Below are 14,549 nucleotides of genomic sequence, written 5' to 3'. Positions count from 1 at the left end.
TTTCACGATTCATAAAAGAACTGTGTAGTTTTGTTTCCTAATTAACAACCATTAGGACTCCTGTGTAGCTAAAGAACCTCTGTTGATCCTTAATAAAACTCCACACTGACAAAACAATTGACACCAGGAACCACATACGATGACATGGCGATGCTGGTGACAAGACATAAAGCTGAACAGTTCTCACCTGAGGACTGTGCAGGTCTGTGGTGAGCATAATGATGGAGTATGCCAACACGTAGGCAGTGTCTGCACTGGCAAACAGGGTCTGTCTGCAAAAGGAGTCACATATTAGGGCAACAGATAGCAGCTGCACTGGTCTGATGTTTTCATTTTAAAACAACCTAACGCAGGTACAACTTCGGAAACATGGTAAAACCTCTTCAGTCCAGAATATTTTAGTGGGAGATCTATTTGACCAGTAAAGATGAAGCCTTACCCCTGGTAGCATTCCAGGTATCGAGCTGCAAACTTCTCCATCAGCCTGTCGATCTTCTGGGCCTCACCAGGAAGTCTGAAGCCTTCCAGGAACGCTCTTAGAGCCGAGACAAAGTCCCGTCCGCAGAAGTCCAGCTGGTCCACGTAGCAGTACATCACTTCTTTATTGAACTTGATATTCTCGCCAAGGAACTCTCCCACCTGGGTCTGTGGATGCAGAGGAAAAAGTGGTTGGAGGATGACTGAACTTACTAAACAGCATTGTACAATTAAACCTAGTGTAATCACTCACCGTGTCCAGTCTTTCCTCCTGGTGAAGGAACTGGGCGATGTCCTCAGCTGCGGATCCCAGCATGCCCTGGTCCTGCAGGTACTGGACACCTCGCTTTGGCTTCTTGTTGAACCTAGCGAAAGAAGAGAGGAACAAATCTATGCTTGTCTTGTCCAAACAGGAACAAAAAGGAAATCTTACACACTCAGAGAGTGTTCTATTGATAAAGGCCGAGAAAAAGGGCTCACAGTTCGATTCCGTGCTCGATGATGTCCTTCTGCTGTTTGATGACCTCGTACTGTTCTGGATGGTCGGCCTGAGAAGCATTGATGCTGGAGGAGACGGTGGAGTCCAGCGAGCTGATGCTATCTCGACGTCCAACCAGCTGCTCTGGGAGCTTCAACTCTCCTCCGTCACTATCAGACGGATGCTCCTGGCCTGCAAACATCAGTGATTATACGTTAAGACCTGAACATGTGCATTGTTCACATTTCTTTACTGTCCACCACACTTACCCAGGTTAGCTTGAAGGTTTGGATTGATGTACATGTCTTTGCTCCACTCGACCATACATTTGAGGATGGAAACCAGACATTCCAAACCCTTTTTACGTAGACTCAGCTCCTGTGGATATTAAAGAGCCACCTAAGTATATTTAGGTCACATGCACACTAACACATGTAAGTGATTTTACACACAAAGCATAACTTAGAAACGATGGCCAGAAGAATCCTGCTTCACCATTCAAAACATTACAAGTAGGCAGTTATGAGCCGAAGATGTATTAAGATAACACCCTAAAAACTAGGGTACAAAATATAAGTTATAATACATTGAATCAAAATGGGGTGCTATGATGTGGATGATGCATTATTGTGAGACTCAATCACTGTCTACCTGCAGAGGAGTCATCCCAAGCTCCTGACCGCTCCTGCCTTGAGCGATCTTAGACAGGTCGTTGACGAGGCGCTCAAAAATGTTTGCGGCGTTCAAGTCACAGTCGTAGTTTACATAGATGTCCACCACGCACTGGGCATCTGAAGGAAAGGAAAGGCGTTACAAAACTGGAAATCCTTCAATAACAAAACTGTTTAAATGATACTGACCAAATATATTTCTTTAGATACAAAGGGTGACGACTAAGTGTTGGCTGTGGCGATCAGTTTTTCAAATGAATGACTTCAACTGCAGTAGCTATCAGTGTTTCCCCATAAAAGGATTTAAAGACAACTTCTCAAATTCCACCTTTCAAAAACGTGACCATGCAGCTATAAACCTCTAGGGTTAAATGCATCACTGTCAGGGTGGCACTAGGTGAAACGATGACATGCGAGCTGATAGATGGTACCAACAACAAAAAGCCTTTCTGAATCCACTGAGCAATCTTATTATTGACAACTAAAAAATGGCACGTAAATGAACAGGGCAAAAGGGTTAAATATAACCTCTGTACAAAGAGAGTTATAATCAGACCAACTGTCTCATTATATGTCTCAAGTGGATGGATTAAAACATTAATAACTAGCTTCAAATACAGGACAGCTAAAAATGTTTCCAAATCTCCTCTATTCTATGCTGGTGTACAGTTAGACAGTATGAATTTTGGAATCACTTGGATCCTCCTATGAATATCCTGTAATGTCTAAATAAATATGTCAGTAATTTCAATAATTAATTACATTTTTCTGAATTAAAAAGTTTCGCAATTTTTGGTTAGATTATTCTTCTTCTAGTTTGATGAAAACTTGTATGAGTGGATTTATACCTGCACAGATGCGTGTCAGTGTCTGGATAACCATCCACTTGTGCTCAAAGGAGCTGGTCGATGTCTCCAGGATGGTCAGAAAAATCTCCCGAAAGAACACCTGAGCCATGGTGGACAAAAAACAGTAAGTGAGACAACGGAACTATGAACTTCCTCAATCAGTCTAAGATTTGTCAAACCAACACTGTTGCATCCTGTACCTCAATCTGCATCTTCAAGTGAACCTTGAAGTGGGAGAGCAGGGTGAGGAAGATAGCCAGTGACAGCTCGAACACCTCAGGCACTGAGGACACACCATTTTTGGAAAGGGCCACACATAAATACTGTTTGATGGCGTTGACGAACATCTCATGAGTGCGAAACACTGGCCCAGCGCCCTGCAGCACAGAGAGCAGCAGCTGCAGGGAGACAATCTTGGACCGCAACTCATGGGACCTGGAGAGGAGAGGAACCGTATGAGCATCAATTATACTCCCTAACGTGCAATATAAAGTGATTCACAAAGACACTTGAGACACTTATAGCAGCATGCTCAATGGAAATTCATGTGTTTTCATGTTTTATCTATAGATAGTGTGCTACAGTTTACTCTGAGTTGAGGAGAACAAACAATACAGGTGTATAATGGTGTGTCATGTTATCTAATGTAGGCCAGGTTGATGTCTCAGAGGTTCCTACTTGGCTCAGTTTACTCTGGCCTATTCAGACTGGCTGGCTCAGAGTCTAATGTTACAGTAACTAGAGATGACAGGACCGCACCAGGATGGAAAAGGGCAAGTTAACCTGTAGAGACTGAGCTGAAGCAGTGTGCGTGTGCTGAAGGCAGCTACATTTCTTTTGGCAAACTGCAGCGTGACAAAAAGAAGGGACCACATAAAAGCACAAAGGTGCATCAAGGCAGGAGTGTTCATGTTATGATGTAAAAAAGCAACTGACTAAACTTGCTTTTAGACATGCACTGAACTCCTTCTAACATTCTATTGAGGGCTGCGAGAATGCAAATAACTGAGAGTGAGGATCCAGACTTTCTCCAGAGATTCTCCAGCCAGAGTACAAAGTCTGGAAATTGTTGAATGAGCCGATGTGTGAAAACAGCAGGAGATCCTCTACAGGAATCACCGAAAACAAGTGTGGGCGCTGATGGCGTTTATACAATCAACTTACTCAAAAATGAAGAAGCAAAAAGAATACAAATATCTCAGGAGGAATAAGCAGTGAGAACACACAGACAAGGATGTCAAGACAGCTTTTGTTGATAAGGGACTATGCCAGTATCGATGTGTTGTAAACAAAAACATGTGCTCTCCACAGCAGAACTAAAACATTACATTAAGCCTCTGCACCACCACTCAGCTGAACACTCCAGAGATTTCTGTGTTGTTGAGAACACGTCGTAGAGGAAAATCTCCTGCTGCATTGTTCATGTTTGAAATATAAACTCCGGAACAAATTGTGCGGACACTCTCTGGAGTCCATGACTGAAAACCACTCACTTTGGGTCTGGAGGTCCATCAGCAAGTGGCTTCATGGAGAGTTTGCAGAGCGAGCGGAACACCAGGAAAGCGTCCTTTTGGAGAATGTGAGAGAATCGTGCAGCGTTGTTGGCTCCCTGCAGGGTGTCTGCATCCTGGGACAGATGAATAATGTCAATCTCACTTTATATAACACATCAGCATCTCACAATACACACCTGAAAGTATAGACCATGGTCCAAACCAAGCTTGAAGTCTTACACTGTATTAATTTGATCTGGTTTTGGTTTCACATTGCAATTTAACAAGTTAAGTGTCAAAGTATTTTGCATGCTATACATATTTCCTGTAATCATAACCTACATTGACCATTGATTGGTTTGAAGATTAGCATGGGTCTGACGTCGGTGTGTTCTCAATTTGCAGGGTAGTAGTCTTTCCATTTGAATAGAGAATATTAATGAACCTGCCACTGTATATTATAATATCATTATGGTACGTTTACCAGCATCACCAACTTCAGGTGCAGTACTCAACACTGGTAACACTATGCAACAAATTTAACATTACATTTCTGGAGAGACCAGCAAGGCTTGTTATTAATTTTCTTCTTCCAAAAGTCAAAACTATCCCAGAAAGTATTTTCCCATTTCAAATGATCGGAGGCATGGCTCAATTCAATCCAGAACAAGACCATCTCTTTTGGTGTGACTTATTTCGCAAGTTTGTAAACAATTCTACTGAGGCACCTTTCACATCTGTTATTTTGGTTCAGACTTAACTAAAAAATCTGAATGTCCCGTGAATTGTCAGCATGACCCAGTTTGTGTGTCAGAACACTTGAATGTTGATGGTTTGAGGCAAAGCTCCAAATGTTTCCTTCGCACCAGAGGTTGAAGTCTCGGTTACTCCCTTTGTCTGTTTAGATCAACAATCTTACCAACAGGGTAAACATGCTCCCCACAAGTGTCTCTCATTTTGCCTTACTCATTGCATTTGTTTCAATAGTAACCTTACCATCATGTACTGGCGTCCTCTGACATGCTGCAGTTTATTGTGAAATTCTTTATTTTTCTCCAAATGCATAGAAACTTAATTTATAGTAAAGTTGCATGTGTGATCTGATGAGCAGGCCACTTGTGATGGGTTCACTCAGGACAGATGTTAATGCCAGGAGTGAAAAGGGTCTTAGAATCTGCTTCTGTCAATGACAAGTTATTTTATTGCATCTCCTCCTCTACTCACAGGTAAATATTGAGACTCTGCACTTTTGCACAAGAAGACATTTAGTCAAAAAAATAATAAGCAAAATCAGGACTTGACACAGATCTGTGCAAATGTTGCATAAATGCTCCTGCAGAGGGACACAATATCTGCTATCCAATTATATTTTGGTTGTTTAATATCTATTCAGTAAAAAAAAATATGCTAATCTTCATTTTATTTCAAATTATTACTATACTCTTATTACGCTCTCAACACTTTTAGCTGAGTGACAGAATAACAGTCATGACAGGATGTCAGGGGAAAATATCATTCATATGCTTAACAATTTTACAATTTATTTCATAAATAAAACCACAACAGCTGAATGCATCTACAAGCACTTAAAGATGAACTGTGAAACGCTGAATAATAACTAATGTTTTTAACACTGCTCACCAGCATATCTGTGGACGACACAGAGGAGCGGTCCTCAATGATGCCATTCATATGCTGGCCCTCTGCTCTGACTGTGGTGGGGGCCGCCTCTGTCTGCTCCGGGACAGGGTGGGCTGGGGGCTCGTCTCCTGGGGGCAAGGCAGTAGAAGAGGTTTAAAGCTCACAATCATGAAAGAAAAACACAAGTGTATTGATGTCACAAGTAAAACAGGTTAAGTTCCGACCTGTTCCACTGTGTATCTGTGTTGGCGGCTGCTCTTCCTCCTCTCCTTCAGTTATCGCTGACTCTGCCGGCTCTGATGCTGTAGGAGGCGTCTCTGCACCTTCATCTTCAAAAACTGAGAATGATGATTGATTAAGATGAGAGAAGCTACAACATGAAAGATGCTTCTCTCCGGGTTACACCTTCAGACTTTTTTAATGTGAGAGGAAAAACAAAAAGAAAGATTTACAAGCTTCTCCTGAATTGGAACTTATACTGAAAGCCAGAGTTGACACGTACCTCTTGATGGTGTGGCCTGTTCTTCTCCTCCATTCATCATATTGTTGCCGTTCTCAGGTTCTCCATTAATTGATGCTGTGTCTGGTGGTTGATCCTGGTCCACGTCAGGGGCTGATGGTGGGGGTGTTGAGCTGGTGGTATTGGTGGTTGTGAGGTCTGGAGTACTGGCTGCTGGAGAAGGCGAGCCTTGGGGCTCTGGGGTGGGCGTCCGGTCGGACCAGGGGGAGCCAGACCTCTGATGACCAGGGACTGGAGATGGGTTCTGCTGCGGTGGTCGCAGCCTCTCCTTCTCCTGCTCCTGAGCCTCCAGAGCCTGTGGAGCCATGAGGAGGAGAAGAGGAGGAGTTAGTTTGATAAAGAGATAATGCAACTCTTTATGTCTGCCTCATGCAATACAGGCAGGTGTTAATAGAAACTGAAAGAAAATAGAATGTTCATTATAATTACGTCTCTTCATATTATAAATTCTGACAAGATGATTCACATCAGTGATGAGCTTATCATCCACTACCGTTCCAATAAAACTTAAGGAACTGATTCCCCACCAGTGTTTAGCTGGCCTTATTAGAGGGCAACACCCCGAGATTATGCGAGTGCAGTATACTAACATGCCTCTATTAGTTGAGCACAAACCTAATAATAATAACTTGTGTAGTGTATACAGTTGTAAATATAAATATATATATATATATTTAATTTTCAATATTCTCTGTTTAAGTGGCCGAGGTGGGCGGATCTGAAGCAGAGTTTTCTAATGAAAACATGGTGATGTTGATGTAGCCTAAAGGCCGGGGCATGCTTCTGCATTTTCAGGGGCACGTAAGAGCCCTTCTGGGCCCCTTACGTGCTTGCGTATCCCTTCTTACGTGCTTGCGTGTGTCGCCCAATTTTTCTAACTAGACTGCAAAGCTCCGCAAGCCTCACGCAGCCCACAAGGCTGTGATTGGTCTGCTTACTACATACTTTCAGGAGTCGCATTTTCGGTTTCATGCCCCATAATACCGGCAGAAACCACAGAAGATTTAGAAGAACAAAAAAAGGACCAAATAGAAAAGCACTTGGCAGAAGAGATCCGAAACTATTACCACTAGTATAACCCGTCACTGACTGGCGGATTTGTCCGCCAGAAAAGGCTATGAGGAGCCGCCGTGGCGATGTAAATAAACAATCGACGACGACTGCCACACACGAAGAAGAGCCAACTTCGACAAAAAACATTACTCCGCCTAGTGGTCTGGCAGTGAATTGCTTTGCATCAAGCGAAACCATAAATTACGAGTCCGTCGACACAGCTGCATGAAAAGCCGCAGACACAGTTGCAGAAGCATGCGCCGGCCTTAAGAGTAGTCAGCCTGTGGCAATGCACATTTCATTGCCCTTCTTCTTCAGGTTGTTTTGTCGTTCGGAAGTATCTAACAGATATTTTTTGATCACTTGCATTCCTTTTGACTTCAATCTCAAGACAGCATGCAGAGTGGAAAACATGACAATTCCCATGTTTTGCCAAAAGTGCCAAAAACTGTATGGCTAGGTAATAGGTGATAGGTGTGTAAACTAACGGCCTGGCTCTCCATGCGTGTGAAGATAACATTGAGCATCTGTGTGAGCGTGGCCTTGGCGGTGGTCTGGTTGATGAGGTTGCGGCTGGCCAGGTAGATGTTGTAACAAGTCCTGACGGTGAGGAGCACCGTGCCCTCGTGGATCTCTATGTGAGGGGAGGTCACTGCAGTCAGCAGGGCCTGGGCAGAGAGAAAAGGAAGTGGAGCGTTATCACACAGGATGTCTTGTGGAGAAGATGCAGCGGCTTCACCTGCTGAGTCACAACTTCACTTCCCTACTACTGCAAGCCGCAGATATTTGGTTATTATACTCTGTTGCCATTTTGTTGTTAGACAAAAATATTTCAAATGAAAGAATTCAAAATTATAACAACAAATACTTTCAAGGCATATTCATTTGTTTTACAAAATCATTTGTATTAGTCAGAGTTCATGATGTTGACAGTCTGACCTATAATTCCTTGATCAACAGTGAAAATACTGCATGCTTCTTACAGGCCAGACTTTGCCCTTTATAACCACCCGGATGTGTTTGTCATTTAAATAAACCTCTGAGTAAACTTCAATATGCACCAGCTGTGAACCAAACCTAATGCATACACAAAGACACTTCTTAAATATGCTCAAGCACCTCTGAAAACTGAGATATGAACGTAATTATTGAAGCTTTTCTAGATTAATTCTAAAAAAGCCTTGAAGTGAATTTAATGTTAGATTAGTCAGGCCGCAATCACTTGACTGCTGGGTAGGAAGTTAAGGTGACTTTTAAAAGAAACGTTTTTTTTAAGCCAGACATGTTTTAGTGATTGTAGAAATCACATATCCAATTGTCTTAAGTGGTTGATGTGATAAAGATGCACATAAAGACAGACAAAATTTAAATATTCAACATTATATAACTTTCCTAAATTCATCACATTAGAACAAATATGACACTAAATATGTAGAAACTCTTCTTTATTGTGAACCATGACTGAATCCTCTCAAATACAGTGGACTCACTCCTGCCTCGTTGATCCAAAGATAAACAAAAAAAAAGAAATAAACAATGCCACTGCCAGATGTACAAAGAGGAACTTGAGGGGGGGGGGGTGTACCTTAATGATCTGTAGCTGGACTCCCTCATCAGTCTGCGGGCCTTGGAAACAGTTGCAGATTGTTTCCACCAGGCGGTCAATCAGCCTTTTGCCTGGGCTCCTGTTGTCCGGGGCGTTGCCTGTGATGTGGCCGTACGCGATCAGTTTCTACCGCAGAGCGACAGTGCACAGGTTAGAGCAGCAGAAGAGTTTGATGGTGGGTTTGTTTTGAGATGCATGTGTGTAAATTCAGGGTTTATATGAGCAGCGTCTTCACTTAATTGTGAAAAAGAGAATTTCCACTCTCACCTGTAGTGAGTATCTGATAATGCAATTCAAAGAGTTCTTAATTGGATCCTCCCTGTCTGCTATTATAAATATTTATAGCTGTGTCTCAATTCAGGGGCTGCATCCATCTAAGAAGAGCTATAAACTGATTAAAGGATGCAGTGTGTGTGTGTCTGTGTGGTATGTTTTAGGTGCATGTCTGACATTTGAAGCAGGTATAGCATATTTCCACCAACCAACCACCACACCCCCAGGTTGTTAATACAAGAAAAACTGCTGTTAGAAAGTGAAATAAAAATGTTGACATTAAAAGGGGTTGAGTGGAACTGAGTGCAACTGAATGCATGTGCGTAAACCTCTGTGTGTGTGTGTGTGTGTGTGTCTGTGTGTGTGTGTGACAGTGAATATTAACCTGCAGACAGTCCAAAGAGGTGCTAACTATCCGGGGGGACTTTGACTGACAGGCCAACTCAAAGGGCAGCACATATTTGTCGGCCTCAATGTAGTTGGCTCTGGGTGGGACCACGGAACCATCCCTGCAGGAAAGAGGAGAGATACAATGACAGCAGCTCTTTCTATTAACACTGGTTGTTCACATACCTAGAGAAAATACTCACGGTCCTACTAAAAACGTATGGTATGCTAATGAATCAAGTGCAGTGTAAAACATGTTTATTTTCTTAGTGCAGAATTTAGAGCTCTGACTTTTACCTTTAAAACCTTGGAAAAGCATAATGGCACATCATTTAGAAAACAGCTTGCCTATAGAAGCAGACATATGACCTGGAGCCCGTTTGAAGTGCTGGTGATATACTACTGAGTAGCAGTTATAAAAGCAGCAAATTGCCGAAGTCACAAATCACAGTGATCACCCGGTGTTTACGACAGACTGCTTCAGGGTAAACCTGAACTCAGCTTCTTTCTCTGAAGAAAAGCTTGAACCCACTGCTGATTCATTCAGTGGGTAAAGGAATGTGCATAAGAATACTTACTTTTGTTTCTCAAGCTCTGCCTTGATTTCATCTGTAAAGGGAGACACAGGAGATGAAATGTTATTGAAGTCTTTACTTTGACCCTCGCAGCTCACAGCAATGTGATGTGATTGGACTGAAATCTGGGGGGTTACACGGCTGATCACAAATATGACGACAGTAACGTGTGTGTTGTTTGTTGTTACCCTGCATTGTTGTTGTTCAGCAAATGTTTTTTCTGGTCAAATTAACGTATTCTATATGATTTAACTACACCTGTACTTGATCTCACAATTTCAGATCCTTGGTGACCACCCTTCCCATCTTTTATGTTTTCTAAAGAATCCTTCTGAACCAATTTCCTATTCTTCATCATTTTCATCCCTCTCTGAACAATCGAAAGGTGAATGCGCACTTCCTCCCTTCTGGGTGTCACATTATTGGCTACAAAGTGAGTAATGGTGTGCATTCAGGCAGATGTGACCCTCCAAATCGATTAAATTCAAACCCAACGTGGCAGAAAACGCTACTAGACTCATCTTTCATAACCTCCTCACACAGGAGGACACAGAGGAAATTAGCTTGTGGAATATTCACAGAAATATCAGTCACTGTTAAAGGGAGCATACATTTGAATGCCCTGATATTTTGTGCACAAGTGCAGTGCTGATCTAAACCCAACTGTTTGGAATTATCCATTTGCATGTCCTGTGTTAGAAAGGGATAGTTCACAGAAAAATCTAAATTCTCTCATTATGTACTCCCCACTATGCGGATGGAGGGTGAAGTGTTTGAGTCCACAAAACACTTTTGGAGTCTCAGGGGTAAACAGCGTTGCAGCCAAATACAATTCAATTAAAGTAAGTAAGTAGAACGTGAGTAGATGAGTGAGTTTTCCTTTTTCAGTGAACCATCCCTTTAATGCTCCAGAGCTACTTGGGAATTATTCCTTATGAGTGAGTCCTCCTCAAACAGTTCAACACTATACTGTCACTTTGTATTGTTTGAGCTGCAGGTTGTGTGAAAGCTTTCTATAAACACAGTATGGTACAGAGGGAAGTGGTTCATCCTACCTGGTTTAATAGCAGTCAGTGTTCTTCATATAATGAAAATGAATTTGCTTTATTACTGTTTATTACTACCATTACATGTGCGGCATATAGTTTGAATGATTTACTTAGTTGCCGCCCACAAGTGCACAACTTTTCAAAGTAAAAACTCTATAACTCAGCTCAAAATAAAGCATTACAATCATTAGGCTTTTGCCACTGTGACTTTGAGGACAACTTTCTGAAGAGGATGTGGTTTTATGAATTTTGCTGCCGCCACCTGTGAATGTGTCAGTCAGTGTGACACGGTGAACTAAAAATGATCAGATTATCGAAATCATATGGCAGGACAGATTTGATTGGTTGCAGGTTTCCAGTTGCTGGCTGCTGCTGTTGTTTACATAGGAACGTGGAATAAGTTTCAACTAAGTCCACAGGCTTAAGGCACATTGCCCCACCCCCACTGGCTGATACAGAGCACCGGCCGCTGGTTGTTTTATTCATATTGAACATATCCATGTCTAAATCACACCACACTCTGCACTGCATTTTTGGGGCAATTTTCAAAACGTATGCCAAATGTGAGGACAATTAGAAAAACAATTCGGGAGATATGCATTCCACAAACAGACACAGAAGTTTATGGAATTAGTAAGTAGATGAAAATGCAAACCCAGTTGTTTTCTCTACGTTGGAAAAAGTCTTACTGGACCAAAGTATATGAAGTTGATAGTACTTGCTCTCTATATTTTGTCAACTGGCTAATCTAAAGTGTTTAAATTAAAGAAAACAGCGATTAAAATATAATCTCTCTTTCTACCGTGTGCCTGATTGATAACAGGAGGCAACAGATGAAAAGGACTGCAGTCCACAGCACAACTTGGATATTTGAACTGAGAAACAAAGATTTGGCACTGGGGACAATCTGATGACGCTTGGTATTGAATTTACAAAGACACAAGACACACAGCCACAACCCCGGTGTGAGGATCACCACAACATGGCCCAAGATGGTGGCACAGGGACTCGAAAGGCAGTGTTGTGTTCAGCTGGCTTCATGAATAATGAGAGAGTGTCCATGGCAGACAGGAGCAGCTCACACACACTCACACACACACACAACCACTCACAACCACACACACACACCAACCTGTTTGCCCACCTCTCACCTGGGACATGCATTTCATTGCAGTCGGTCCTGTGGCTCACCAGCCTCACTGCTCTTCAACAAGGAAACACTACCTGTTGTTTGCCATTTCCTCAATTCAACAGCTCCTTGTATCAGAACGAGTGTCAGACCACTATCTGAGGAGGGTTATTATCAACATGGTCACATTCACATCAGCAGCTAGGTTGATCACAGTGTGTGTGTGTGTGTGTGTGTGTGTAACGCTATCAGTGTTGAATGGAGGAGCACCCACGTCAGAGTATCCTGGAGTGAGGCAGCCTGTTTGTCTGGGTGCAGAGCAGGACCAGGCAGTCTGGCCGGGTGACAGTGCTACGTACAATACAGGGATTGGTCTGTTTAGCTAGCTAACCTAGCTAACCCGGACGAGCTAACGGCGGCTAGCAGCTAGCTGGTTGGCCCGGTGACAGCTGTGCAGACTGGTCGCATCTCAGATACAACACAAAGACATGAGAGTGACAACAAGCACCCGCCGAGCCGCTGCTGCCCGTGAACCTCCGCCGCTACCTGGGCTGACGGTCACGGGAGGCCACTCGGATGCTAATGCTAACACTAGCTAGCTCCGCTGCCTGCCGGACCCGAGCGATGAGAGGCACACACAGGCGGAGGCAGCGACACACGGACACGTACCGAGCGCCACCTGGCAGGCTTTGCGCAGCTGGCTGTGCTGGCTCCGCTTCACCTCCTTGTCGGAGAGGATCTTCTCCAGCGCCCGGGACAGGAACATGCTCTTGGTCCTGCTGTTCTCTGCCTTCGAGTGCGAGTAGTGCTGCTGCTGCTGCGGAGCTGGAGCTGGTGTCCGGGGCTGTGCTAGTTGCTGCTGCATCTCCCTGCTGGCGGCTGTTCTCTCAGCCCGTCCTGTGCGGCCGGGCCCCGCGGTGACAGGAAGCTCACGAGCGCCAGACTCTGGGTGTCAGTCCCGTGGAGTCGCTCCTCAGCTCAGCCGCCATGCTGCCGACGCGTCAGGTCACATGACTCTCCGCCGCCTGCGCTGACGAGCAGGTCGCCTCCGTCACCGGATCACCCCCCCCCACACACACCGGGTCGCCTCCGTCACTGGATCACCCCCCCCCCACACACCGGGTCACCTCAGACCCCGGATCAACCACCCCCACACACACACATACCGGGTCACCTAAGACACAGGGTCACACCTCCGTCACCAGATCACACCCCCCACACCGGGTCACCTCAGACACCGGGTCACTTCAGACCCCGGGTCACACCTCCGTCACCAGATCACCCCCCCCACACCGGGTCACCTCCGTCACCGGATCACCCCCCCCACACCGGGTCACCTCAGACACCGGGTCACTTCACACCTCCGTCACCAGATCACCCCCCCCCACACCGGGTCACCTCCGTCACCGGATCACCCCCCCCACACCGGGTCACCTCAGACACCGGATCACACCGGGTCACTTCAGACACCGGGTCACACCTCCGTCACCGGATCACACCTTCTACACAGGGTCAACCCCCTCCCCCCACAACAGATCACCTCAGACGCTGGGTCATACCTCCGTCCTACCTAGTCTTGATGACCACTCAAAGCTCTTTACAGTACAATTTTACATTCACCCATTCACACACACATTCACACAGTGCATCTATTAGCAGCACTTTTGTTGTTCTATGAGGGCAAAATCAGGATTCAGCATCTTGCCCAAGGACACTTCGGCATGCAGATGGGGAAGACTGGGGATCGAACTACCGACCTTCAGGTTGGAGGCCGACCGCTCTACCCCCCAGCCACAGCCAACCGATCACACCTTCTACACAGGGTCACACCTCCGATACCGGCTCACACCCCCGACCCCGGGTCACCTCAGACTGGTGAAGTCATCAGGAACCTGTTCATTGACCCCCAAAGAGCATAACTTAAAACTCACAAGAAGAGTGATCATTATTATCAATAACATCAGTTGTAAAGTGGCTGGGCATTAATTTACAAACATTTATTTACAAGTTTTCATTCATTTTTCAATTCATTTAATTCATGTAATAATTAATGAATGAATTTAATTAATACATTTTTCTCTAAAATTATCAATAGTTTTATTGCTATTTAAGATTATTCTTCTTTCTGCTCTATTTCATTAAATATTTGAGATTGTGTGTTAACTTGTTTTGATGGTCGACGAACTTAGAAACATATATAATTTTTCTAAGATTCTTAGTTTTTTTTTCTTGAACGTCCCTCCTTGTGTTCTCGACAAATCATTATTGTTAATATTGTTGATTAAGTTTGATATAGAACAAAACTAATGTTTTGTCAATGCTTTGTCTCTGGTCAAATGTATAGCTAAA

General features: G+C 44.0%; 1 protein-coding gene across 3 annotated transcripts in view; it reads right to left on the bottom strand.

Annotated features, from left to right (window-relative positions):
• Positions 1 to 13,195, bottom strand: part of arfgef2 (ADP-ribosylation factor guanine nucleotide-exchange factor 2 (brefeldin A-inhibited)) — a 28,161-nt gene extending 14,966 nt beyond the window's left edge. For 2 of the 3 annotated variants that reach the window (XM_061074180.1, XM_061074182.1), the window contains exons 1-17: positions 12,870 to 13,195; positions 10,026 to 10,056; positions 9,446 to 9,569; positions 8,767 to 8,913; positions 7,670 to 7,849; positions 6,111 to 6,423; positions 5,833 to 5,946; positions 5,609 to 5,736; positions 3,968 to 4,101; positions 2,675 to 2,909; positions 2,475 to 2,574; positions 1,607 to 1,746; positions 1,225 to 1,333; positions 958 to 1,147; positions 731 to 842; positions 440 to 645; positions 188 to 272 (exon numbers count right to left, since the gene is read on the bottom strand). In XM_061074180.1, the coding sequence (XP_060930163.1) occupies positions 188 to 272; positions 440 to 645; positions 731 to 842; positions 958 to 1,147; positions 1,225 to 1,333; positions 1,607 to 1,746; positions 2,475 to 2,574; positions 2,675 to 2,909; positions 3,968 to 4,101; positions 5,609 to 5,736; positions 5,833 to 5,946; positions 6,111 to 6,423; positions 7,670 to 7,849; positions 8,767 to 8,913; positions 9,446 to 9,569; positions 10,026 to 10,056; positions 12,870 to 13,065 (2,544 nt within the window). In that variant the 5' untranslated portion in view covers positions 13,066 to 13,195. The remainder of the gene's footprint in view (positions 1 to 187; positions 273 to 439; positions 646 to 730; positions 843 to 957; positions 1,148 to 1,224; positions 1,334 to 1,606; positions 1,747 to 2,474; positions 2,575 to 2,674; positions 2,910 to 3,967; positions 4,102 to 5,608; positions 5,737 to 5,832; positions 5,947 to 6,110; positions 6,424 to 7,669; positions 7,850 to 8,766; positions 8,914 to 9,445; positions 9,570 to 10,025; positions 10,057 to 12,869) is intronic. The other variant, XM_061074181.1, reaches the window with a different exon arrangement.
• Positions 13,196 to 14,549: the final 1,354 nt, after the last annotated feature.

The sequence above is a fragment of the Limanda limanda genome, chromosome 7 (genome assembly GCF_963576545.1).
Source record: "Limanda limanda chromosome 7, fLimLim1.1, whole genome shotgun sequence".
Taxonomy (NCBI): domain Eukaryota; kingdom Metazoa; phylum Chordata; class Actinopteri; order Pleuronectiformes; family Pleuronectidae; genus Limanda; species Limanda limanda.
Note: the sequence above shows the minus strand (reverse complement) of the source record. Positions and strands in the feature narration are given on the sequence as shown.